Genomic DNA, 26,155 nt, shown 5'->3' with positions numbered 1-26,155 from the left:
GTCTCACTTTACTTTAATCCATTACCTTTTCTGGAACTAACAGATGCTAATTACTATAGAAGGTTGGGTTTAGTTAATAGCAAATTATTTCTCAAACTTTCAAGATCGCTCTCTTTCCTTTGCCAACTGAATGAATAGGAAACTGATAAAAGCATTACAAAACCATTTAATATGAAATTTAGTTTTTTTAAAATTTCAGTTGCTAAAAATGTTAAAAAAATTTAAAACAGGTATCAGCATTAAATCTACCAATGTTATTTACAATAACAAAAAACTTTGAAAAATACTCTTATAAAATATTTAAAAATTGTCTCTACAAAGCATTTAATATTGTCTGTGAGAATTAACGGGAAATGGAAATAATATTTTCTGAACCTCAGTACTACGTAAGGCGTGAGAGTTGATATAAATGAGTTCTGGGTACCTTTCCCCCTTTTGTCCTTCTAAAGTATGTGAATATTTGCCACATCTAATGTTAAAATATTCTCGAGAATTATTTTGACGTGAACGCAACACATTAAACACTAAATTAGATGTAATGTTTTCACTCTTTTTTCTGACATAATATGTCTTTTGACACAGTATGACTGTTAAGAATAATATCCTAACCCAGAACGTTTTAGCCAAGCAATATTTTCTTTTCCAAGCCAAAGATCTGTTCTTGTGTTTTCCTACAAAAAGTTTACTTTTATTAATTTTTGTAGTTCATTTCCCCTTTGCAAATCAGCAGAGCACCTTGATGAGCTTACTGTTAAATGGGCTGCTGCTGCTGCTGCTAAGTCACTTCAGTCGTGTCCGACTCTGTGTGACCCCATAGACGGAAGCCCACCAGGCTCCCCCGTCCCTGGGATTCTCCAGGCAAGAACACTGGAGCGGGCTGCCATTTCCTTCTCCAATGTGTGAAAGTAAAAAGTGAAAGTGAAGTCGCTCAGTCCTGTCCGACCCTTAGTGACCCCACGGACTGCAGCCTACCAGGCTCCTCCATCCATGGGATTTTCTAGGCAATAGTACTGGAGTGGCATGCCATTAAATGGGTTAGGTGACTGCTATTGAAAACACACATTGATTAAAAAAATATTCTTCCCTAGTCCAGTGACGTTTTCATTATTTTTCGGCTTTTTTGTGGTATCTGTGAATGTGATTTTTGAGAAAGGTTTGTGAGACAGTGTTTTTTAGAAAGATTGCCAAAGACTACCCCCAAGAAACAACAAGGAGGCCTCTCTTTGGAGAAAGTGACCAAAAGGTGACTGTGGTCATTGACGGTGTGCAGCCCCTGGTCCCCGGCCACAGGCTGTCTTAGGGCAGAGGCATGTCTGCCCTGCAGGGGTTCTTGTGACCAGATGCTTGTGTTCCTCAAATGGCCAGCATGCAGTAGGCCCCTGGGGGATCCCTGCCAGGGACTGGGTGACATCACAGCATCCCCATGGTAATCCTCTTGGACTCAGAATGCTGTAGTTATTGTTATGTTTAATAAGGGCTTCAGCCCTTCATAGGATAAGCCTCCTGCAAATTCTCGCCCCTTGCACAATTCGGCAGCGCAGTGGAGCCAGGACAACTCGGTGCGTGCACAGCTCAGCATCGTCCACCACCAGGAGGGACCACTCGGACCTGCTAGTTCATCCCCAGGGCACAGGGGATCCAAGCAGACAGCAGGCAGCGGGAGGAATACAAGCGGGCTGGAAACCTCATTCAGGAGTCCTCAGAAGAGTGAGTCTGAGCAGGGCTCAGTAGAGGGCGGGGTGACCTGCTCATGCACCTGAGTTAGTTGGCATTCTCAGATCTCATGTCAGCAGCCAGGATGCTGGTACCTCTGCTTCCATGAGGTGTGTATTCTGAAGAGCTTCTGCTTATGACTACAGACCTGACTAGGAGTGAGGGGGAGACAGCAGCTCGTTACTAGGCGGTCGCAACTGGGAAAGGGCTCAGGGGCTTGTGGTCTTGAAAAACAAAGCCATTTGGTTTCCTCGTTATTCATATGCAAGTACATGGACTATTTAAACACGAAGGACAAACTGAAATTAATTATGCTGCTCAAAATGGGTGCCACGTTCTTAATGGTTAAGAAATAATTAGATTTGAAGCAGGCATTCCAAATGATGGTAGTTGATGTCTTAGCATCTGCTACATACAAAAATAAGAATATAAATATTTTAGAGTATAGCAACCGTTTAAGTAACAGTGCAACACGGTATAGATGATTGAGGAATAAAATATTCTAGAACTATTAAAATCTTTATAGGAACCAATGAAGTAGATAACATTAATTGCTTTGAAATAGGGGCTTCCCTGATAGCTCAGCTGGTAAAGAATCCACCTTGAAATAAAAAAGTTCTTGTTTGTATGAAACCTGAAGCTGTAAATATAAGGAACCAATTGTCAGATAGAACATGTTCTAAAAGATAGAAGGAAATATTCTAGGTTGCTAGTTTGTAAGAAAAAGAGCATTTTTCTTATATTAACTCTTACAGTGCACTTTTCAAAGACTAAATCCTTTCCTTCAATCAATAAATGTGAACAGAAGGAGAGACTATTTTGAAAAAAATTGTTTTTGCAACAACCTAACCTTTTGCCGATAAGGACACAAGTTGACTGTGCCGAAAAAAGAAGTCGTTTCCCTGAGTTTAGTTTAACAGCCCATGCAGATCATTCGCTGCACACAAAAGAAAGACATATAAATAATGGAAAATGAATGCAGAATAAATAGAAGAGCGTGGTGTTTCCATCAGTGCTGTCGCGTTCTCTCCTGAGAGTCACACTTCTCAGAATCTAATAAAGGCAACTGTGCAGGAACAGTTCGGGCAAAGCACCCTGTGGACCGCAGCACAGAATGTAATGTAATAAGAGTCTTGCTTATGCTTTAACTTTTAAGACACGCATCTTTATAACTGTCTCACAAGCACCTGTTAAAGCAACTTCAGAGAGTCTACTAAGAAGTCTGGCAGGGCTCTCTTAATGCCTCATGAACTGCATTAAGGCAGGTTAACTACAAAGCAGGCTTACAGTCATTGAGTCTTGATTAAGCAGACAGGGTTAGCAGAGGCAGGGAGATTTATGGATAATCCCCAAACCTCTGATGTATGATCTGTCCTTGGAGCAATAAAACCTCAACAGGTAGGAAGAAGTAAGAGCTTTCTCGTACCATTGTGATAGCTAACTCACAGCCTAGTCAGCTTGGTGGAGGCGGCAGAGAGGAAGGTGAGGATGCTGGATGCGTTTACAGGGACATTCTGTCCTTGTAAAGTGGCCATTTGTACCCAAACGGAGAACTGCCCAGCTTATAAAATGAGTGGGAAAAGTTACTCAGTGGGATGATTACTGAGAATAAAATCAGTAGACACCATTTACCATCACACATGGGATGAAAACTGTTTCAGTGGAAAGGAAAAAGTCAACAACTGAACGATACCCAAGAAGCAGTGTTTTTGGCTTCAGAAGAGGAACAGGGCAGGGTTGGCTGAGATGGAGGGTGATTCACACCTGACCTGGTATCATGGTCATTCTTGTTCAGCTAAGCTAGATTAGCAAGCTCTCCTGGAGGCTGATGTTTTGTATTTCTAAAGAAGATTTTTGAATTGGTCACCATCTTGGGACTGGGTGCCTTTCCTTAGCCTGAGAGGCTGTGCATGAGTTTTTAGAAACTACAAGCTAACCTTCATGTAGGAAGACAAAATCTTCTCCCAAGAAGGTCCGGAAGCAGGGAACCCAGTTCCCCAGGGGTGTAGATGAGTGTGTAGAAAGAGGTCTGGTCTACTGTCCTGGCCCCTCAGTGGGGGCGGTGCTGGCTGCTGGGTAGACTCTCATACTTCTGGGTCACTCCCAGCTCTTAGCATTTACAAAGAGGTCCCTTGAGGAAGCATTTAGGAGGTTCCAGGCTCTGCAGGATAACAGGGTTGGAGGCAGTGTATCCACGCTCCCTTATCTGAATTACAGTGGTATAGCTGAAGCCAAAGCAGTGCTATTAGCGGGTCTGAACCGGGCCCAGAGCTGCTGCTTCTGAGGGAGAATTATCATCAGGATGCACTTCCTTTGTGCACACTTGCTCGAGGGAGGGCAGAGTTGTTACTTCCTGGGCTGGTGCTGCTGTTGTTACTACAACCTGTCTGCATCTGCGGTGAACACGTCACTGCCTGGGGGTCACAGCGGGGGAAGCAAAGGCCACATTAAAATGGGACTGCAGCTTATTTCCTTCAGATGACTGGAGTGTTGTTAACTTTTCCTTTTCTCTCTTTTTATATTCCTCCTCTTGACCTCTCTTGTTGGTCTTTTCTGTCTCTTCACGTAAAGTACTAGAGGTCAGGGGTATTTTATTATGCCACCCAAGAAGTGTTTATGGAGCACATTCCCCATCATGGCTTCACACATGGTGCCATGATATGTGGGCTGGCTCACAGGACACCCCAGTGTGTGCCAGGGGAGCGTGAAGCAAGACGCGTGCCACACAGCAACATGCGGGGTGTTCACGGTCGTTTTTGCCAAATGTTCAAAGACTGTGGAGAAGCTCGCTGTCTCTGTGTGATTCTCTGAGCCAGCAGTGCGGCTCAATGGAAGTCTGTGTTTTTGCTGCTTAGTCACTAAGTGGTGTCTGACTCTTTGTGACCCTATGGACTGTAGCCCACCAGGCTTCCCTGTCCATGGGGATTCTCCGGGCAAAGATACTGGAGTGGGTTGCCATTTCCTCCTCCAGGGGATCTTCCTGATCCAGGGATCAAACCTGCGTCTCCCGTGTCTCCTGCATTGCAGATGGATTCTTTACCGCTGAGCCACCAGGGAAGGCCCAAGTACCAGTCTACAGGGGGTGGGTAATCTTGGACAGACTCAGCCCCAGCCGTGGCAGAGTAGATCTTAACACTTTAGGTATATGAACATGTTATATGATGTTCAGGTAAACACAATGTAACGTTTTAGGCACATAAGTAACACGGGCATCACGGCGTTTAGAGCATTCGGTCCTAATCTGGTCCGTTCGTGTTTGGACAGTGGGATGGCAGCCTGCCCACCAGAGTTCTGCCTGTGCCCTCTGCCTCGGTGATCTTTGGAGAAAGGCCGTGTCGCTGTCAGCCCAGGGTGGCCCCTCACTCACGGCTGTGCTGAAGCAAAGCCGCCACAAGGTTTACAGATGTCCCCTCTGGAGGACGAAATCCAGACAGGTGACCTGCTTTTCAGGTCATCCCTGCCAAAGAGGGTCTCTGCCCTGAGGACTTGGAGACGATGGGGTCTGTTTTTTTTTTTTTCACACTGACTATAAATTGACAGGCTCCTCCTTGAGATGATCTGTAATCGATGGCTCTCAAGACACAGAAAACTTCGAATGACCAAAGCGGCTCACAGTGACTATTTCGTGTGACTTGTCTCGAGTAGAATTCCCACCCAAGTGTAGAGTGGGGTTGCGTGGAGTCTACACAAAGCAGGATGCGAGGGGCACAGCTGCTCAGCCCACCTCATCCAGTGTCTAAAGGCCAGTTTTTCTCTTTGGGCACAAATACCTCTAAAGTGAAGAGCAACTCTTCGAGCCACTAAAACTTTCTGGAAACACCACCTGGAGAGCTCCACCGCCTTCTGCCTTTACTCTGTATCTGCCACGTAAAAGAAGCGTCTCCAGTGCCGGAACCCATGTGGGCTTCCCTACCCCGCTAAGTGGGTACGTCCAATCACATCTACCTCTCATCATAAACAGAGGCTTCTTTGTTGCTGTTCATAATCGTTTTAAGTGTTGATTGAGATAATGCAGAAATGGATGACCCAGAGATTCATCACCTCTAGAGAACTCGAAACTCTGATTTCAGGAGTGAATAAATACATCATGATAAATATATAACGATCATTCATATAACAGCACAAAGCTAATGACACAATTCCTGGACCCCTGTTGGCTCCCCACTCAGGGGCCAGCCCGGGGCAGGGGGGTGCCTGTGTTTCTTCATTCCTGGGATGGGTGGATGACTTGAAAAGCCTTGCATCCCTCATGGGAAGGAATCCCAGGGGGCTGGGACTCCCTGCTGGCTCTTCTCTGACCCTCCTCACCCCAACTGGGCTGGGATCCACACGGCTCTCTCCTGGGTTCTGTTCCCAAACCCAGATCCTTCTTGGCAGTCATGAACCCAGGTAAAAATGTGCTCTGTCAGTTCCTGTTCCCTCTGGGTCTAGCTTTCTGCTACTTAATCTGATAAAGCATTTCCTTCTAAGGCACGGAAGAATGACCGTACAGTGAACTTCATTTGGTGACGTGTCCGGGAGGATTATCTTCTTCCTAACTAAAGGATTAGGGTGCCTGAGTTCTGAACGAGCTGGAGACGTCGCATAGAGCTTGTCCTTACCTCCTGAACACAGTGTTCCTTCCCACCCCCTGCCCCAAACCATGCAGTTTCTCACTCTAAAAGAAGGAGCCTGGTGAAGGGAGTGGATCTTATCCTGCTTCATGGGATTTGAATACTCAGTCAGACTCTGGGAAAACAGCAGCAAGGAACAACCAAAGACCATAATTATTATATTTTTTCCCCAGAATGTCCCATGCTCTGCAGATTGTAAAAAGTAATTGAGTGATTTAGGGAAAGGCACTCCCAAGGGCGGGGGAAATCAATAAAACAGCAACCTTTGCAGGCAATCTTATGAAAGGTCACTTTTAATCACCTTGCATTTGTTGATCAATTTTTCTCAGATGAGATACATTTAAAACATAGGTGAGGGATCAGATTTACCAACAAACACGCAGCAGAACAGAAATTACAAACCTGCTTGAAGCTTCCCCTTGCTCTTTCCTTCAGGTGCGTGCAGACAGAAGAAAAATGATGTTACATGGTGAAAATATTTACAGCACTTGATAATGACCAAACTGGGGAATCAAGTACCTTGATTAATCCTTTCTTTTCCAGCAAGAGTCATAGAAGCAAAACACTTCATCATAAATGTACCCAAATTTCTAACTTGCGTTCTTTGTGCCACAAACGTGAGATACCGCCCACATGTGACCGAAAGCCATAGAGTCTTCATCAGCCAAAGTCATCCAGGGTTTGGGAAACAGTGGTTCTGACCTAACCAGCATCAGTAGAGACTCTTAGAACTGCTGTGCTGGTTACACTGAAGCTGGAGTCCCTGTGGGTCAGGCAGACTTTGGGGCTATTTAATCTGCTTTAGTTCATGTGTGACTGTGGTTTTGTATGTTAATGAGTTGTTGAGTCAGATTTGTTTGTTTTTTTAAAAATATGAATTCCTTGCAGGAAATTATGCACACAGACAACCTAGCTTAGTGTTGGGTGGTCTAATAAACCGTTCTAGCAAGTTCCGGTCTACCCAACATGGTGTAGGGTCCCCACTCTTTGTAAATGAGCTGTGTGTCCTTGGGCACGTGGTTCACTTTCTTGTGGGTCTCAGTTTTCTTATGAATAAATGGAAGGCCTTGACATTGAAAACTCTAAATTCTAACTCGCTAAGGTGCCATGTGGCCCTGGGGAGCTTGATGATCCACACGGCTTCATAAACTATCTGACTTATTTCCCCAAATAGCACAGTTACCTGTGCTTCACCCCCTGCACAGCCTTCACTCTCTTTGAGATGAAAATCAAGAAAAGTGTTCCTTCCCTAAAGCCTTCTGTCATTAAAACTTTGCAACTGCTAAGACCTCAAAAGTGCACGCAGCAGACAAACTGGATCAGAAAGGAGAGTGTCCAGAAGGTCTGAGAAGCATCTCTGCCCCTGCCCCCTCACAGCTGTTCCATCATCCTTCTCCCTGGGATAACGATGCGCAGTCAAGGCAGCCCATGGTGTCTCTCACTGGGAGGACAAGATCTCAGGCTTCGGTCTTTACTGATAACAAAGTCATTGTTGCTGCTCCTGCCATTGATAATATAATCTCTCCCTTGACCAGCTATTTAAAATCATAGCCCCCAATGCCCCTGTAATTCCCCCGCTACTTTACTTTTCTCTTTAGCGCTTAGCATCATCTACTCTACTGTATATTTTGCTCATTTATTTTTACTGTCTCTTTCCAGTATCTCTTGCATTTAGACCCCCTGAGCTCAGCCCGCGATTCTCTTGGTTTTCCTCCTCCACCATTGCTGCATTCCCTATCCCCAGAGCAGCACTGTGGCCCAGGAGGTGCTGTAGAGGAGCAGAATGTGGCACTCCCAGAATCTGGCACCCCAAAGTGTGTCTCTGGCATGAGGATAAATCCAGGCTGATTATTATTTTCTTTCTTTATTTTTAATTGAAGGATAATGACAATATTGTATTGGTTTCTGCCATAGATCAGCAAGGATCAGTCATAGGGATACCTATATGCCCTCCCTCTTGAGCCTCAGGCTGATTATTATTTTTTAAGAAATGGAAGTCTTAGGAAGTTTTTCTTGTTATCTCTCTCTTAACGACCTATAAGAATTTAGATAGAGGGCCTGTTTCCCCAGAATAGGGCTGTCACCAGAGAGGTCTGTGAGGGCGATGGGCTGGGTGTGGTGGGGACACTCGGCAGGGCCTGGAGGTGACTGTCTCCACCAGAGTCCTCTCCGTGTCCTGTCTTCTCTGCTAGTCCAACCAGCACTCCTTTACCAAGCAGCTGCTTCCCCATCTCCAGGTGCACTGCCTTCCTCCCAAACCAGACCCAACATCCTCCTTTGTCTTCAGCTGAAGGTGGTGTTTAAGGAGAGGGCTTTGGCACTTTTGTCGAATCACTCCGTTCTCCTGGGTCCCTCTCATGTGAACATATTGCTAAACTCTTGACTTTCTTCTGTTAATCTGTCTCATGTCAGTTTAATTCTTAGACCATCTGGAAGGACCTAGAAAGGCAGAGGGAAATCCCTTCCTCCCTGACCGTACTCATGTCTGCATGAACCCATGAATGAGTGAGTGAACTTTCCCTTCAGACATTCTTAACCTGAAACACTCTAGGAAATTCATGATGTGCAGAAGATGTTTTGATCTGTTCCTTACTACATCACTCTGCAGTTGGTAAGCCAGTTAGCTACAAATGTAAAATTATCCAAGTCATTGTAAGTTAGCCTCCTCACAAACCTACACATTTGATTAAAGCAGGATTGTTTCTAAAGCAAAGGTTCTGAACTTGTAATCAGGGAGTTTGTAAATACATTAAAATTGCAGGCAAAATTTTGATTTTGGGGCGTTGAATATTTTTCTTGAGAAAGAGTCCATAATTAACCATCATGCTTTCAATGGTTTAACAAAAAATGACAATATAACAGCAAGGATTAAGAACCATGCAGTTAGGGACAATAAACTATGAACTGAAGGGAGAGGAGCTTTGCAGTGGCTGTTGTCCTCCTGGGCACACGCCTGTCATTCATATATAAGGCTGAGACCTGGAGGTTCCCAGGGCTTGGGGAAAGGGGAGGGAGGGGAGGATGCTGGTGGCCACAATGTGCAGGATGAAGGCAGGTATGTGCGCAAATTTCTCCACTCCCCCTGAAAACAGGGAAAATATCAGAAAAAAAGAAGCCATGGGAGTAAAACAACAGTTTATGCACTGCAAGAATTTGACTCATTACTGAATAGTTAATCCAGGTTTCAGGATGGCTTTGAAACCAAAAACAGCAAGAAGTGGGAAGTCAAATAATCACACATAATAAAATAATAGCCCACGCTCTCCTGTCACTCGAGAGCCTTCTTTTGTTTTGTTTTCCTTTTTTTTTCCCCACTAGCCTACCTCTTACACATTCCCCAGCAACCTTCCTGGAGAAGAGACATACACTTTCTATACAATTCCCGTTTTTGATTCATATATACCCAAGGAACAGATGGCACACCAGTTATATTCCTTTTTGGTTTTAAAATACTAAAACTTTGAAAATCTAATACTGAATAAGGGGAATTTCACTGAATCCTGAGATCTGAATGAAAAGTGGATTCTATCCCCGCTGCAACTGCACCCCTTCCAGCATCCTGGGTCAATGCATCTCTGTCGCAGGTGATGGCACAGGTGACCTCCCCCGTAGGGTCAGAGGTCACCTTGGCCAGCTCTCATCATCATCTATGGATGTGAACCCTAGGCTCAGGGCAGCGCAGGGAAGCATTGTAACAGATTCCATGAGTTAATAACGGTCCCACAGATCTCCTGGGAGACAGTGGCTCCAGGGAACCAGCTGTGAGGGCTTCCCCAGCTGATTCTGCTGCACTCTGTAAGAAGAGTTTTCTTGGACCGTCACAGTCATCAGCTACCTCCAATCCCACGAGGCCCCCGGGACTAAGGCTTTAATGGGCTCTGAAAGGAGACAGCAGGCGCTCAAATGCACTCTGAACAATCTGGGGACTGACCACTAGTCCAGCGGGTGACTCACAGCGAGCCCGTCTCTGGCTTACCGGCTTTGCTAGTTTCACTGAGGATTTCTTTAATTAGACGGTGATTATGGTTTAGTGTGTCAGCTGAACCAGAGTCCAGGCTTCCGGGACTAGGGATTATTTGGGAATTAAAGATGCTGTGGTAGCCCTCAGTCTGTGTAGCATCTTCCCAGCCACCTCCCTTCCAAGCACAGGGGGGTTGCGACTCCCCCGCCCTGAGCTGAAGCATAGCCAGGTGACCTATTTGGTGGATAACATGTGAATGGAGGTAAGGTCTCTTTAAATTTTGAACACTAACCCCAAACTGTACTGCAGTGCTCCCCTCACCTCACTGTACCCACTTCTCTTGTTTCTCTACTGATGTCCGTTTGATCTGCAAGCGCAGCTCAGCGCCTGTCCTGTAAGGAGGCCCTCAAGGAGAAATGACCTTGAGAGACTTAAATGTGCAGACACAATGCTTCCCAAACAGCCTTTTGTTGGGTCAGGTGATTGAGGGGGGTGTTTTAACAGTCACTGGTTTTCCAGAACCACAGCACTTACCTTAGGAATTCTGGTGGGCTTTATGAAATAAGTTGTTATAAAATAAACATGAAATAGTAAAAATAAACCTTTATAAAGTTTAGATTCTTTTCATCCTTAAGCCCAATCTGTGGATGGTGAGCAATAAGACTGAGTCCATTCAGTTTCATACCTGAGTTGTTACCAAACAGGTTTGAATCTCAAAAAACAACAGAGAATAAGACAGTCCTCGAATCGACACGTTGTATATGTGTGTGGTTATGGATATGTGTGTGGTTGTGTGTGTGTGGTTGTTTCACAAACTTAAGGAGACTCAGCTACAGCACCGACTGTCACATTGACACCTACTTGGTGGGGCTGCAGGTGTGCAAGGCCTTCAGGTGTGGCTTCCAGGTTGCAACGGAGACAGATTTCTCATCGGCTGCGTAACTACGCCAAACGCACTGCACACATGGCACATGTGGGGACATAAGAAAAACAAAAGAGAGAAGGGGAGAGAATACAATGAGGAGGAGATAAGCAAATTCAAAATCTTTTCCTTGTCATGTTCAGCCCCGATAAACACCTGAGTTGAAGACGACTCTGGCATTTCCGACTAACTGTCATACATGCTCCATCATATCTGAAGAACTGCTTTTCAAAACAACTCACATCAAAAGTAGAAGCACTCCAATGCCTAACACAGGCGTTTTGGGACTGGTTAGAGGGAGACATGGGAGGTGACCATGCCTCCTGGGAGCACACACTTCATCGCCACTTGTGAGAGAAAGGAAATCCGTAGTGCAATTAGTAAATTAATTAGTAAGCCAGCTGGTTAACTGATGACCACCTGGGCATGTTAGTGATATACTGAAATCCCTTGAGGTTGAACCACACAGTACCTCTAACACTAACAACAAAGGCACCATTAAACAAGGTGGGGCAATGTATTCTCAGGAATATGACCACAAAGCACACAAGGATTTAATGCTGGCATCTACGAACATGTTCATAGCTCTTTGATGTAAAACACAAGCTTGGTCTACTTCACATAATTATACCCCATACCTGTGATACCAAGTATTTTCATGTAACTCTCACAAACTGGAATCTGGGTTAAGACTTTTATTTTGCAAATGAGAAAATAAAGGCTCAGATAAATTAAGAAGTTAACACAAGGTTGGCAGAGGTGAGATGTCGTCACAGGTTGCCTGGCTCTTGGTCTGAGCATCTCTCCCTGGTCCTTGCTGCCTGCTTGGTGACTGCTATTGGAAGCTTCTCTCTGAATTGTCTATCAGAGAGATCGCCTGAACTTACTTTCCACAGAGATTTTGGTGAATTTCTTCCTTTGCAATAAGTCTGCAAACATCTCCAGGGACCAAGTGTTTACTCTCCTGAGAGCAAAATTTTTAAGTCATAAATCAAAACATTCTATTTTGTGTGGCAAATTCATATAAACAGGTCACAATCCTGCTGTTTGACCCTCATTCATGATTTTGAAACCTACAATGAAGAAAACAGTCATCTAATAATATTCCTTTCCATGAGATGAGCATTGAATAAATGTGTGCAGCAAAAAAGACTTAAAATTGATATAACTAATTTGGAAAACTTTGGCCATATTTATTAAAGCTGAAGTATAAATACCCTACAGTACGGCTACTCACTGTTACATCTATATTTAACAGATATGTTTATAAGTTCATCAAAAGAGGTACGCTATAATGTTGAAAACCGCACTATTTCTTTTTAACCTTAATATTAATTTTCCTATTATAGGGAAACAGTGGAAACAGTGGCTGACTTTATTTTTTGGGCTCCAAAATCACAGCAGATGGTGACTGCAGCCATGAAATTAAAAGACGTTTACTCCTTGGAAGGAAAGTTATGACCAACCTAGATAGTATATTAAAAAGCAGAGACATTACTTTGCCAACCAAGGTCCGTCTAGTCAAGGCTATGGTTTTTCCCGTGGTCATGTATGGATGTGAGAGTTGGACTGTGAAGAAAGCTGAGCGCCGAAGAATTGATGCTTTTGAACTGTGGTGCTGGAGAAGACTCTTGAGAGTCCCTTGGACTGCAAGGAGATCCAACCAGTCCATCCTAAAGGAGATCAGTCCTGGGTGTTCATTGGAAGGACTGATGCTAAAGCTGAAACTCCAATACTTTGGCCACCTGATGCGAAGAGCTGACTCATTGGAAAAGATCCTGATTCTGGGAAAGATTGAAGGCAGAGAAGAAGGAGATGACAGAGGGTGAGATGGCTGGATGGCATCACCGACTCTGTGGACATGAGTTTGAGTGAACTCCGGGAGTTGGTGATAGACAGGGAGGCCTGGCGTGCTGTGATCCGTGGGGTCGCGGAGAGTCGGACACGACTGAGTGAACTGAACTGAACTGACTGAAGTTGGTGCACAGTATCAGGTATACGATACAGTGATTCGCAATTTTTAAAGGTTTATGTTTCATTTACAGTTATAAACTATTGGCTTGGAGTTCCCTGGTGGCACAGAGGACAGGAGTGTGCCTGCTGATGCAGAGGACACAGGTTAGATCCCTGATCCGGGAAGATTCCATGGAGCAACTAAGCCACGTGCCACAACTTCTGAGCCTGTACTTTAGAATCCGTGAACTGGGACTGCCGAGACTGTGTGCTGCAACTGCTGAAGCCCGAGTGGCGAGAGCCGTGCTCTGCAACAGGAGAAGCCACCGGCAGTGAGAAGCCCACGCACTACAACGAGGAGTATCCCCTGCTCACTCAAACTGTAGACAGCTGGCGCCAAGCAACGAGCACCCAGCGAAGCCCAAAGTAAATGCTGCTGCTGCTGCTAAGTCGCTTCATTCGTGTCCGACTCTGTGCGACCCCATAGACGGCAGCCCACCAGGCTCCGCCATCCCTGGGATTCTCCAGGCAAGAATACTGAGTAAACAAATAAAATTATAAAAAAATAATGGCTGTATTCCCACATTGCACAACACAGCCTTGTAGCCTATTTATTTTATACGTGAGAGCTTGTACCTCTTAATCCCCTGCCCTTATCTTGCCCTCCCCTCTCCACCGGTAGCCACTGTTAATGTGCTGCTCTCTCTACCCGTGAGTCTAATCAGCTCTAGCCCTTTTAAAAAAACTGAAGCAGAGTTGATTTACACTGTTCTGTTAGGTATCGCAAAGTAATTCTGTTACGTGTATACCTAGTTATTTTCAGATTGCTTCCCCATACAGGCTATTAGAGTATTGAGTGTAGTTTCTTGAGCGATACAGTAGGTCTGTATTCATCTATTTCATATATAGTATTGTGCATATGTTAATCCTAAACGCTTAATTTAATCCTGCCCTGCACCTTTCCTGTTTGGTAATCACAGATTTGTTTTCTATGTCTAAACAGTGTACGTGCATGCTCAGTCGCGTCAGTCGTGTCCAACTCTTTATGACTCTATGGACTATAGCCCACTAGGCTCCTCTGTCCACAGGATTCTCCAGTCAAGAATACTGGAGTGGGTTGCCATGCCCTTCTCCAAGGGATCTTCTGGACCCAGGGATCGAAGCCGCGTCTCTTATGTCTCCTGCATCGTCAGGTGGGTTGTTTACCACTAGAGCCACCTGGGAAGCCTCCCTAGTAAACCAAAGTCAGGAACGTTTAAGCATCTGTCAGGACAATGACCAGGGGGCTGTGGTGTGTTAACACAGTGGAGCACCGCACAGGAATTGTTCACTATAACTAAGCCCAACAACGTGGATGGGCTTTATATGAATACTGTTGAGCGAGAGAAACAAGACAGAAGAGTACACATTGTGTGATTCTACTTCCCCAAAGTACAAAAGCAGGGGAGCCGATCCTTGCTGTTAGCAGGCAGTGCGGAGCTCCCCTGGGAGAGGGGGGACCCTGGGAACCTGGGGCGCTGGCCTGGTCTGCTCTTCCGCCGGTTGCTGGAGACATACAGCACTGTTTTCTAGGAGCTGTGCTGCATTCCTCAAGCACCTTATACTTCAGTAAGACGTTCCAGAGTGATATAAAAAAGTGTGGAAATATATAGTAGGACCTGAGGGTTTTTATGTTATTGGGAAAGGTTTAAATAATTGACGCCACTTCCTTGCCCAGAGCCTTCCTGACACAGCTCATGTTGATATAACCTACAAATCTCTCAAGACTTATGCTACGCATCTTGGCATCTTATAGAGAACAAAGCAATTATTATATCATCCTGAAACATTAATTTTGGCAAATACTGTACAAACACAATCTACAAGTGATATAGAGTAATCAGTAAAGACACATGGTTTTATTATTGCAGCCGAAGAATTGATGCTTTAGAACTGTGATGCTAGAGAAGACTCTTGAGAATCCCTTGGGCTGTAAGGAGATCAAACTCATCAATCCTCAAGGAAATCAACCCTGAATATTTACTGGAAGGACTGATGCTGAAGCTGAAGCTCCAATACTTTGTCCACCTGATGCAAAGAGACAACTCATTGGAAAAGACCCTGATGCTGGGAAAGATTTGAGGCAGGAGGAGGAAGGGGTGACACAGGATGAGATGGTTGGATGGCATCACCGACTTGATGGGCATGAATTTGAGCACATTCTGGGAGCTAGTGAAGGGAAGCCTGGTGTGCTGCAGTCCATGGGGTCACAAAGAGCTGGATACGACTGAGCGGGTGAACACCTTCTGCAGTGAAGGCCAGAGGGCCCATCCCCACCCACATGGCTTTAATAAGACAGCTTTCATGGAAGGAGTCGGATGTATGCGAACTCAGATACTTTGGAAGCAGGCCTCATGTGGAAGTAAGAAGTACACAGCAGGTCTGAGCATTATTAGATAAAAGCGAAAAAAATCTGAAACGACAGTACGACAGAAAAAAAAAAAAAGGGACCAAGACATCACCTGCCAGTGTTATAAAGAACTAGGGGCAAAAGAGGCCACTCTTAGAAAATTGAACATTTTCTTAACAATGAGATCTGGTTTCTTACTCTTTTTCTATCAAATTTATCTCAACAGCTAAGCTCTATTCCCTCCATTATGCTTCTCCTAAAAATATCTTGTAAATGGGAGAACAGGGAAGCCAGTGGTCCCTGCCTCAGGGCTGATGCTAGTTAGCAGTCAAAGTGGCAGTGGAGCGAGTCTATTATTCTCACCCTCCAATACCTCTGCCCTGTCCTCAGCTCTTCCTCAGCTAATCACTTCTTGGCTGAACCCAAGGCCACAGCCATGTGATCCAGGAGCCAGTGCTCCTCCATTCAAGGCTAAAATGACATTGTGGTTAGCAAGAAATTGCCCTGAGGGACTTAATTTATATGGCACATGCACTCCCACAGATGAGTCAGCAAGAAGCAAAATGAGAGCCAAGTTCACCATTTACCATGCAACCTGGTGCTTGAGGCAGCCAAACAAGTTCAAACTTTGGTCTCTAATGATGAGCAACATGTCAGTATAAGTATGCTTTAGGGAGGATTTAGTAGTTTGTACTGTCTGGAGTATTATAGCTATGGCATGTTTGATTCTTTCTGGAAATCTTAATTGTGGCTGATCATCCAAAGGTAAAACTAACATGGAACAATTTTTTCAAGGTCCATGATTTAAGAAGCTGGAGAACAAAAATATTTAGGGTAAAAACCAGTCATCTCTTTTTTTCCAATTTACTTCTCACTCATTTTTGTTATTTAATGGCAACCCCTTCAATTTTTATAGCTTTTGCTTTTAATTTTAAGAATCCTTATTTTAGGGATTGCTCTCATATCTCTTTGAGGTTTTAAATTTTCTTACCATAGAAGATAATGACATAGCCATGTACACACGTGCTCCTGCTGTCATCCTACCAACAATTTTTAGTTAATTCTAGTTAACTTTCAGTTAACTTTAGTTAAGTATTTAGTTAACACTAGTTAATGCTTGTGTTACTTTGACCACATAACTATGGTTCCTAGCTCAGCAATGTGATGTACTGCTGACTACTATTTTCTTTCCTGTATAATTAATTTTGGCTTTTTCTAGAGTTAAGTTCAGTTCAGTTTAGCTGCTCAGTTGTGTCCAAGCCTTTGTGACCCCATGGACTGCAGCATACCAGGCCTCCCTGTCCATCACCAACTCCTGGAGTTTACTCAAACTGGAGTCCATTGAGTTGGTGATGCCATCCAACCATCTCATCCTCTGTTGTCCCCTTCTCCTCCTGCCCTCAATCTTTCCCAGCATCAAGGTTTTTTCAAATGAGTCAGCTCTTCGCATCAGGTGGCCAAAGTATTGGAGTTTCAGCTTCAACATCAGTCCTTCCAATGAACACCCAGGATTGATCTCCTTTAGGATGGACTGGTTGGATCTCCTTGCAGTCCAAGGGACTCTCAAGAGTCTTCTCCAACACCACAGTTCAAAAGCATCAGTTCTTCAGTGCTCAGCTTTCTTTATAGTCCAACTCTCACATCTATACATGACTACTGGAAAAACCGTAGCCTTGACTAGACGGACCTTTGTTGACAAAGTAATGTGTCTGCTTTTTAATATGCTGTCTAGGTAGACTTTGTAGAGTTAGTATTACCCTATTTTAATTTATTGATTTGTCTTTATGTATTTATGAGGCAAACATTCCTAAACTCTGCAACAGAGTTCTAAAATTCTACTCATCAGTTATGTTGAGAAAGCTGTGAGTCCACTGTGTCTCCCTTACGGCTTCTCCCCAGGCCCGCCCTGAGCTCTCTGGCCCGGCAGCTCTCCTTCCTGTGTGGGATCTCTAGTTCCCTGGATCCCATGTGTCCTTCCTCTCTTGGTTCATCTCCTTGTTTTGGAGGATCAATTCAAGTGGCTTTTCCTTCTCCTTCTTTTTGGACTTCAGCTTTATTGAGGTATAATTGACTTATAAAATTGTGAGATCTTCAAAGTTTACATCATGATAGCTTAATGTATGTATGCATTTTGAAGGAATCTCCTTCATCTAAGCAGTCCATTACCTCACATAATTGTCTTTTTTTTTTTTTGGTGTGGAACATTTAAGTTCTACAATCATAGCAAATTTCAGTTACACAACATGGTTATCAATGACAGTCCCCACGTTTCACATTAGATCCTCAGAACTTATTCATTCTTATAGCTGAAAGCTTGTACCCTGTTATCCTATTTCCCCACCTTCCAGCTCCTGGCAATCACTTTTTGCTTCTGTTTCTAGATGGACATTTTTAAAAAAAATTCTGGATTCCACGTATAAGTGAGACCATGCAGTACTTGTCTTTTTGCGTGGCTCTTTCGCTTTGTATAATAACAAGGTCCATCTGTGTTGCTGCAACATATATACATATGCATATACACTGTAAAGAAAACCGGTATGGAGGCTCCTCAGAAAATTAAACACAGACCCACCATATGATTCAGCAATCTCACTTACGGCTGTGTAGCCAATTAAAAACATGGAAACAACCCAAGTGGCCATCAACAGATGAATGGATAAGGAAAATATAAAATATATATATTGGCTTCTTGAGTAAGGGTAAATGGTAGGTAAAATGTTGAGATTTTGCATATCTGAAAACGTCTTTATGTGACTGTCACACTCCATGAATATTATGGCTGGATAAAAAATTCTAGATTGGAAATAATTTTCCTCTACCATTTTGAAACTACTGTTCCACTGTCTTCTAATTTTACAGTTACTAATGAGAAATCCATGCAATCTAGATTCAGGACCCTTTGGGTATGTTCTGCTCAGAAAGCATTTAGGATTCATTTTCTTGCAAGAGTTCTCATATTTCACAAGGGTATCCTGTGAAGCTTTTTGTTATCAGTGCTGAGCCCTTGCAGGGGTGGGGGGTGGTGTGGAGCTTTTACTGTGGCCACTCCTGTCCTTCAGTTCTGGAGATACAGAATATGAAATTTCTTTGACAAAATGCTACTTTCAGGTTCCCTGTACTCTTTGTGAAGTAATTATGTTGGCTGAATATTTGGTCTGGAATGGTTAACCAAATTTCCTACTTTTTTGTTTCTTTTTTCATCTCTTTTTATTCTACTTTTCTAGAGTTTCAGTTTTATCTCCTTTTCTGTTTTCTTCTTTTTCTGAAGTCATGTTTTTCATATCTAGGATGATTTTTTTTTCAACGTGTGTCCTTATTTGTGACTGAAGCATTACAAAAGATGTACAAGCTCTGTCAGTGGTCTGAGTTTACTTTAGGGGCGTCACTTTAGGGAAACAGGATAAAGGCTCACTTCTTTCATGGGAGGAAGCCAAAGTTTCAATATACAGTTTGCTTTTCTTTGGGGCCAACTCATTTCTCCAGAACAGCATCTTCTTTTTTTAATATATATAATTGCAATTCTTTTCTGAAAGTATTTTATTTATTTCTTAACTGTGCTGGGTCTTTGTTTCTGCACAGGCTTTTTCTAGTTGTGGTGATGGGGAACTACTAGCTGGTAGAGGAGTGGAAGTGCACAGCTTCTCGTTGGAGTGGCTTCTGTTGATGAGCACAGGCTTCTCATTGGAGTGGCTTCTGTTGATGAGCACAGGCTTCTCATTGGCTTCTGTTGATGAGCACAGGCTTCTCATTGGAGTGGCTTCTGTTGATGAGCACAGGCTTCTCATTGGCTTCTGTTGATGAGCACAGGCTACTCATTGGCTTCTGTTGATGAGCACAGGCTTCTCATTGGCTTCTGTTGATGAGCACAGGCTTCTCATTGGAGTGGCTTCTGTTGATGAGCACAGGCTTCTCATTGGAGTGGCTTCTGTTGATGAGTACAGGCTTCTCATTGGCTTCTGTTGATGAGCACAGGCTTCTCATTGGCTTCTGTTGATGAGCACAGGCTTCAGGCACGTGAGCTTCAGCTGTTACGGCACATGGGCACAGCTGCTCCACAGCAGGCAAGGTCTTCCCAGGCCAGGAATAGGGCTGGTGTCTCCTGCACTGCAAGGCATGTTCTCAACCACTAGAACCCTAGAGAAACCCCAGAACAGCATCTTCTTATCTCTTCCCTCAGGAAAATAAGCCCCCCATCAGCATTCATTTCACAAACTTATTTCATCCACCTGTTTCTGTTTCCTACAAAGTATCTTGGCTCCACTCTGAACTGGTGCAATCTCTCTAGAAGGAAACTCCTCACATGGAACTTCTAAAGGACCTTGAAATACTAATCCCCAGGCTTCAGAGACGTATCTATGAGGCACTGGATACGTCCTAGAATTCAGATTCCAGAGCACTGGATTCAGATTCCAACACCGAGGACTTGAATCCCACCTCTTTCTAGCCTTGTCCTGGCGATCAAGTGACAGAAGGAAGTAGAAACACACTGCACAGCAAGAGGCACATCACAAGTCTCAGACATTATTAATACAAGTGGTGACATTGGGCAGGTATTCTAAACATCATTGATAGTTGCTTTATTTTCCCAGACAGGTCTACTTGAAAGGGAAAGTTAATTTAAATGAATCATGCAAAGATTTTGATACAACTAAATGTGTTGTAAGCTGCTGAAGTTTTAAACTTTTCTATAAAATCCTGAAATGCTGCTAATTGAGTTGCCTTCCTACCCAAATGACAGAGCATTCTGGGCTTCTCCAGTGCCCTTTATACAGACAGCAACTGTGGCCCCAAACAGATGAGATTGGTCTTGGTTTTGATGCTTTGTGTGGTCAGCAAACCAAGGCAGGTTAATTGGGTAAGAAAATGGATGTATCAGCAATTGAAGCTTGCTTTTTAATCTAAAGCATCCTTCAAATAAATTCCTATAATCTATAATCAAAGCATAAAGGCCTGACTTCTGGCTAGGGGTTACAGCAAGGAAAAACAATGAACATATTTAGTAATTTTATTATTAGTTTTGAATCTAATCAATGAAATCAAACTGAATTTAGAAAAGGCAGAGGTTTCAGAGATCAAATTGCCAACATCCACTGGATCATCGAAAAAGAAAAACTTTTGCTTTATTGACTATGCCAAAGCTTTTGACTGTGTGGATCACAACAAACTGAAAAATTCTTCAAGAGACGGGAATACCAGTCCACGTTACCTGCTTTCTGAGAAATCTGTATTGAGGTCAAGAAGCAACAGTTAGAACTGAACATGGAACAACAGACTGGTTCCAAATTGGGAAAGGAATATGTCAAGGCTGCATATTGTCACCCTGATTATTTAACTTATATGCAGATTACATCATGCGAAATGTCAGGCTGGATGAAGTACAAGCTGGAATCAAGATTGCTGGGAGAAATATCAATAACCTCACATATGCAGATGACACCACCCTTATGGCAGAAAGTGAAGAGGAACTGAAGAGCCTCTTGATGAAAGTGAAAGAGGAGAGTGAAAAAGCTGGCTTAAAACTCAACATTCAGAAAACTAAGATCATGGCATCCGGCCCCATCACTTTATGGCAAATAGATGGGGACACAATGGAAACAATGACAGACTTCATTTTCTTGGGCTCCAAAGTCACCACAGATGGTGACTGCAGCCATGAAATTAAAAGATACTTGCTCCTTGGAAGAAAAGCTATGACCAACCTAGACAGCATATCAAAAAACAGAAACATTACTTTGCTGACAAAGGTCTGTGTAGTCAAAGCTATGGTTTTTCCAGTAGTCATGCATGGATGTGAGAGCTGGGCTATAAAGAAAGCTGAGTGCTGAAGAATTGATGCTTTTGAATTGTGGTGTTGGAGAAGACTCTTGAAAGTCCCTTGGACTGCAAGGAAATCCAACCAATCCATCCTAAACGAAATCAGTCATGAATATTCATTGGAATAACTGATGCTGAAGCTGAAACTCCAATATTTTGGCCACCTGATGCAAAGAACTGACTCTTTGGAAAAGACCCTGATGCTGGGAAAGATTGAAGGCAGAAGGAGAACGGGGTGACAGAGGATGAGATAGGTGGATGGCATCACCAACTTGACAGATATGAGTTTGAGTAAGCTCCAGGAGTTGGTGATGGACAGGGAAGCCTGGTGTGCTACAGTCCATGGGGTCTCAAAGAGTTTGACATGACTTAGTGACTGAACTGCACTGAATAAATTAATTAATTACATTTGGACAGGGCAACAATTGCTTTTTAAATTGGTAGAATCCACTTTGATTTATGAAACTATGTTTAGGTTTAAAGGTATTCTTCAACATTTAGAGCTTTTCAGTTAAATTCTTTTTTGTTTAGAATAACACATAGAGCTTTAAGTAAAAAAAAAAGATAGAGAGAGAGAGAGAGATTTTACTCCACTGTTGCCTATCTGGTACAAGTTCAATTATCGATCACAGTATATGTTACCTCACCCTGTTCCATAAAATAAAAATCTAGATCTTTAAGTAAACTCTCAATCAGCCTTGTTGCTTTCTACGGGTGACTTCAGAGGCTGTTCTGGCCTAGCTTTGTATGGCTCTTGGCATAGAAATGCCTCTGGCCCAGAGATTTCTTGCAGGAAACATAATCTGTTTTCAAGTTCAATTGGAATTTTTTTTCACAATTTATTAGTTAATAATGATGAGTTAGATCAGAAATTCCCTCCTATTATACTCTGTATCTGTCTCATGCAGTACGATAGCCAGCATCTGGCTAGAGAACACCTGAGATCTGGCTGGTTCCACCCCGGAACTGAACTTCTAAATGCAAGCAGCCACCTGCAACTACTGGCAACTGTGTTGGGGCACAGCTGTCAGCTCTGTCATCACAAGGGATCCGAGCCTCAGAAACTCGGCAGGGGCCTCATTTTCCAATAGGACAGCAGATAGCCTAAGATGTTTTTGGACAGAGTCCCCTTTTATATCCACAAATATCAAGGATCTGTACACAGAAGTGGCTGTACTTTGAGCACACATTGATTAAGAAAATATACAAAATAAAAAAGCGAATAAAACAATTTCACAAGGATCTTCAATAAATTTGATCATTATTCATGCCAGCGGCATGGCTGTGTTCCTGAGATCAAGCAGCCTAGTCATGTGTAAGGTGTCTTATCCGTTCCCCAGGTAGACAGGGCTTATGCTCAAATGGATGCAAGGAACCCAGGGAGTAACTCTGTGCTCACAGGCTAGAAAGCATCCTTCAAGAACTGAAAGATGTATACATTAAAAAGGAATCAAAAGAGAAAAACAGCAAGGAGAAACATGCATTAGACATGTGGGGACACCTTATGGTCGGTTAAGCAGCACAGGGTGGGGGGCTCGCTGTCGGGTGTTTTCTGTGTGCTCTGGGGTGCGAACGCTCTCCTTCACCACCCCTCATCATTTGGCCTCAGATCTTAAACTCCTGCTATTCAGGGATCTTTCCTTCAGGAAAACAGAGTTTACTCTATCTTTGGAGCCCCTTTAAAACCTGGAAAGTTAAAAACTAGAACCCCTCAGTGGTTCGCATCAGGAGTCAGGGAACAGCTTTGTTTAAACACTGACACCCTCATGTGGCAACAGAAACAGATGGACCCCCTTCCTGATGTTGCTGAGTGCCCCCTCCCCGCAGCCCACTTCTGTAGGAGGTGCTGGTGTCAGTCACAAGCAAAGGCTGCAGGAGGGCTGCTGTGTCGTGGGTTCCCTCTCCCGGAATCCACAGTCTAAGTGGGAACAACGTGCTTGTTCCTGTTGTAGAAACTGCAGCCACCACCCCAGAGCCTCTGGTTCTGCAGCTCTGGGTCGTCTGCCACCTGGCAGGGAGGATATTACATAATCATCTCTGCTGTAATTAAATATGAACTCCACAGCATGGATCCAGAGGAAAACATATTTGTGATTTTTAGCCTGCTTTCCAGGGTGGTTCTGCCCCCCAGAGATATGGAGGACAAAAGAGAAGCATTCCTTTACTGATGAAGCAAACCCAGAGTTATTGAAAAGAAGATTAAATGCCGAACAACCTATACATTACGAGTTAGCTTCAAGTAAGGTGCTCAAGGGCTTCCCTTGAGGCTCAGCTGGTAAAAAATCTGCCTGCAATGTGGGAGACCTGAGTTCGAACTCTGGGTTGGGAAGATCCCCTGGAGAAGGGAAAGGCTGCCCACCCCAGTATTCTGGCCTGGAAAATTCCATGGACTAAGTCCATGGGGTCACAAAGAGTCGGACATGACTGAGCGACTTTCAGTTTTCAATGTGCTCAAACACTGATGGACTTCATAACACCAGTTCCTAAAATAAGTATTTCTAGTTATTGCTCTAGATGGCATTAAAAGCGATCCTCCAAGTGCTAAACCTTGACATTCTGAATAAATGTGTTCTTCAGAACAGCCACATACACCTGGCCACAGAAGGTGAGTGCAGTGCAGGCGTTCTGCTTCATCCTGAATGCTCAATGGTGTTTCACCAAGTAGTTCGTGAAACTAGGCCATTCCAGGAGCAGCACAGCCTTGCTAACATCTGTGTGGCCTTGCTTGTTGTTGCTGTGCAGTTGCTAAGTCATGTCCGACTCTTTGTGACCCCCATGGACTGTAGCCTGCCAGGCTCCTCTGTCTATGGGATTCTCCAGGCAAGGATACTGGAGTGGGTTGCTATTTCCTTCTTCAGGGGATCTTCCTGATCCAGGGATCGAACCTGGGTCTCCTGCATTAGCAGGCAGGTTCTTTACCAGTGAACCACCAGTGAAGCCCCTGTGGCCTTGCTGGCATGGTTAATAAATGCAAACAAAGCACGGACCATTGACTGAAAATAGATATTACTTTTTCTGTTTGGGAGTGGGGAGCCCATGAACAAATCCAGGACTGTGCAATCTGTTCCAACTTCGTGTTTAAAAACGAAACCAAAGGGTGGCTCTTGCAAGTGAGGCCACAGAGAGACTGGTTCCCAACCCAGCACCCCTGCAGGGAGGGCTGTGTTCCTGGTGCACTGACATTTACCTGAATGAGGTTGGCAGCTGGGTTCCGTCTTTTCTCAAAATGTTTCTGGCGGTGCTGTTCTTGTACTTTTAATGCAAAACCTGAGCCAAGAATGCCCTGTGACAAAATACAGAAATAGTGCTTAAAAAAATTCCCCCCAAAGCATCATTAAATAATACAAATATTAAAAAAAAGAAAACAACCTTTAAGAGTCTGAGAAAAGACAAACAGTATGTAACCTATCCCTAATCTCATTACTTATTAAACAAACATGATTTCCTCTATTATTATGCCACTGGCCAATGGCAAGTGGTTGGACAAGAAACAGGATGATGTCTGTCCTTCAGGAAATCAACAGGTGCTGCCCTCCAGTCTCTTAGGGTGTAGCAGGAGACCCCACAACTCCAAATAAAAATATACTTTTGCGTGGCCTTCTCTGTGGAGTTTCTTTACACCTAAGTTAGACAAAACAGGCCTATCCAGTGACAGACAAGGGGGATTTAAAATCTGCAGCTGTTACTGCCTCGTGGATGTGGACCTGGGAGCTATTTTAGCATGCTGATGGCAACTACTACAGTGTATACTTTCTGTTCATGAAAGGGTGGGGGAATGATCTTATTAAATCTTAAGATCTGTTCATGATGCGATAATTCTACACCCACCATAGGAAAGCAAGTTAGATGAGAGACACAGACACTCGAGCTTGGAGATGTTTCCATTTTGCCTATTTGTCCAGCAAAGATGAGATCACGGGTCAATGCAAAGCACACACTTATTCTCCCGAGTCTTTCTTTTTTAAAGTTAATTGAGTCACTCACTAATGAGTGTTTGTTTGTGCTGGCTCTTCATTACTGTGAGGGCGTTCTCAAGCTGTGGCAAGTGGGGCTACTATCTAGTTGCGGTTCTTGGTCTTCTCGTTGCGGTGGCTTCTCTTGCTCTGGAGCGTGGGCTCCAGGCATGTGGGCTCGAGCCCAGGCTGTTATGGTCACGGGCTTAGTTGCTCCTTGGCACGTGGGATCTTCCCGGATCAGGGACTGAACCTGTGTTTCCTGCATTCTTTAACACCAAGATTCTTTACCACCAAGCCACTAGGGAAGCCCCTCTCCTGGGTCTTAATCCTTAGAGTGTTAACACTCGGAGCATGCCTTGCCTTCTTGGTTCTGGCTCACCCATTAAGTCTGGGGGTTGGTAAAACTTGCTTGATCCTTCTGTGTTTATACTGGCTTTTTGGCTGGTTTGCCTTTTTCTGCATATCATCTCCATCTGCCAAAATCCTGCTCTCTTGCTATGTCCTCTATTTTCAGTTTGCTTTGGTCTAAATTTGTGGAATCAAGATGCTTCGTGTCAGCCTCAGGTTGAGGCTGGTTTCAGAGTTCACTCAGTTCAGTCTCTGGGCTTTGTCTCAGTCTCCACTTTATTGGTGTGGGAAGCAAAGCCCCTCTGCTTTCAAGACTGGGATTTTACTTGCTAGCTATAAATTATTAGCTTTTTATTAAACTTCAAGGAATCTAACCCTTAGGTTACAGCCGGGTATCTTACGAGCTGTAAGTCAGTTCCTTGGCATAGGTAAGGGACAGCTGCTTTTCTTTTCTTTATGTGTTTGAAGTCACTCAAAGAGTAAGGG

General features: G+C 43.9%; 1 protein-coding gene across 3 annotated transcripts in view; it reads right to left on the bottom strand.

Moving 5' to 3' along the window:
- Nucleotides 1–26,155, bottom strand: part of KCNQ5 (potassium voltage-gated channel subfamily Q member 5) — a 612,868-nt gene that overhangs the window by 76,082 nt on the left and 510,631 nt on the right. The window contains exons 7-9 of one of the 3 annotated variants that reach the window (XM_055433895.2): nucleotides 24,553–24,648; nucleotides 11,149–11,243; nucleotides 6,729–6,755 (exon numbers count right to left, since the gene is read on the bottom strand). In XM_055433895.2, coding sequence (XP_055289870.1) covers nucleotides 6,729–6,755; nucleotides 11,149–11,243; nucleotides 24,553–24,648 — 218 coding nt within the window. Of the gene's footprint in view, nucleotides 1–1,808; nucleotides 1,866–6,728; nucleotides 6,756–11,148; nucleotides 11,244–24,552; nucleotides 24,649–26,155 lie in introns of all 3 variants that reach the window. The other 2 variants (XM_055433894.2, XM_055433896.2) reach the window with 2 other exon arrangements.

Source organism: Moschus berezovskii, chromosome 10 (genome assembly GCF_049115385.1).
Source record: "Moschus berezovskii isolate FMDL1 chromosome 10, NW_MosBer_1.0, whole genome shotgun sequence".
Classification (NCBI taxonomy): Eukaryota; Metazoa; Chordata; class Mammalia; order Artiodactyla; family Moschidae; genus Moschus; species Moschus berezovskii.
The sequence above is the reverse complement of the archived record's forward strand: the minus strand, read 5'-3'. Positions and strand labels throughout refer to the sequence as shown.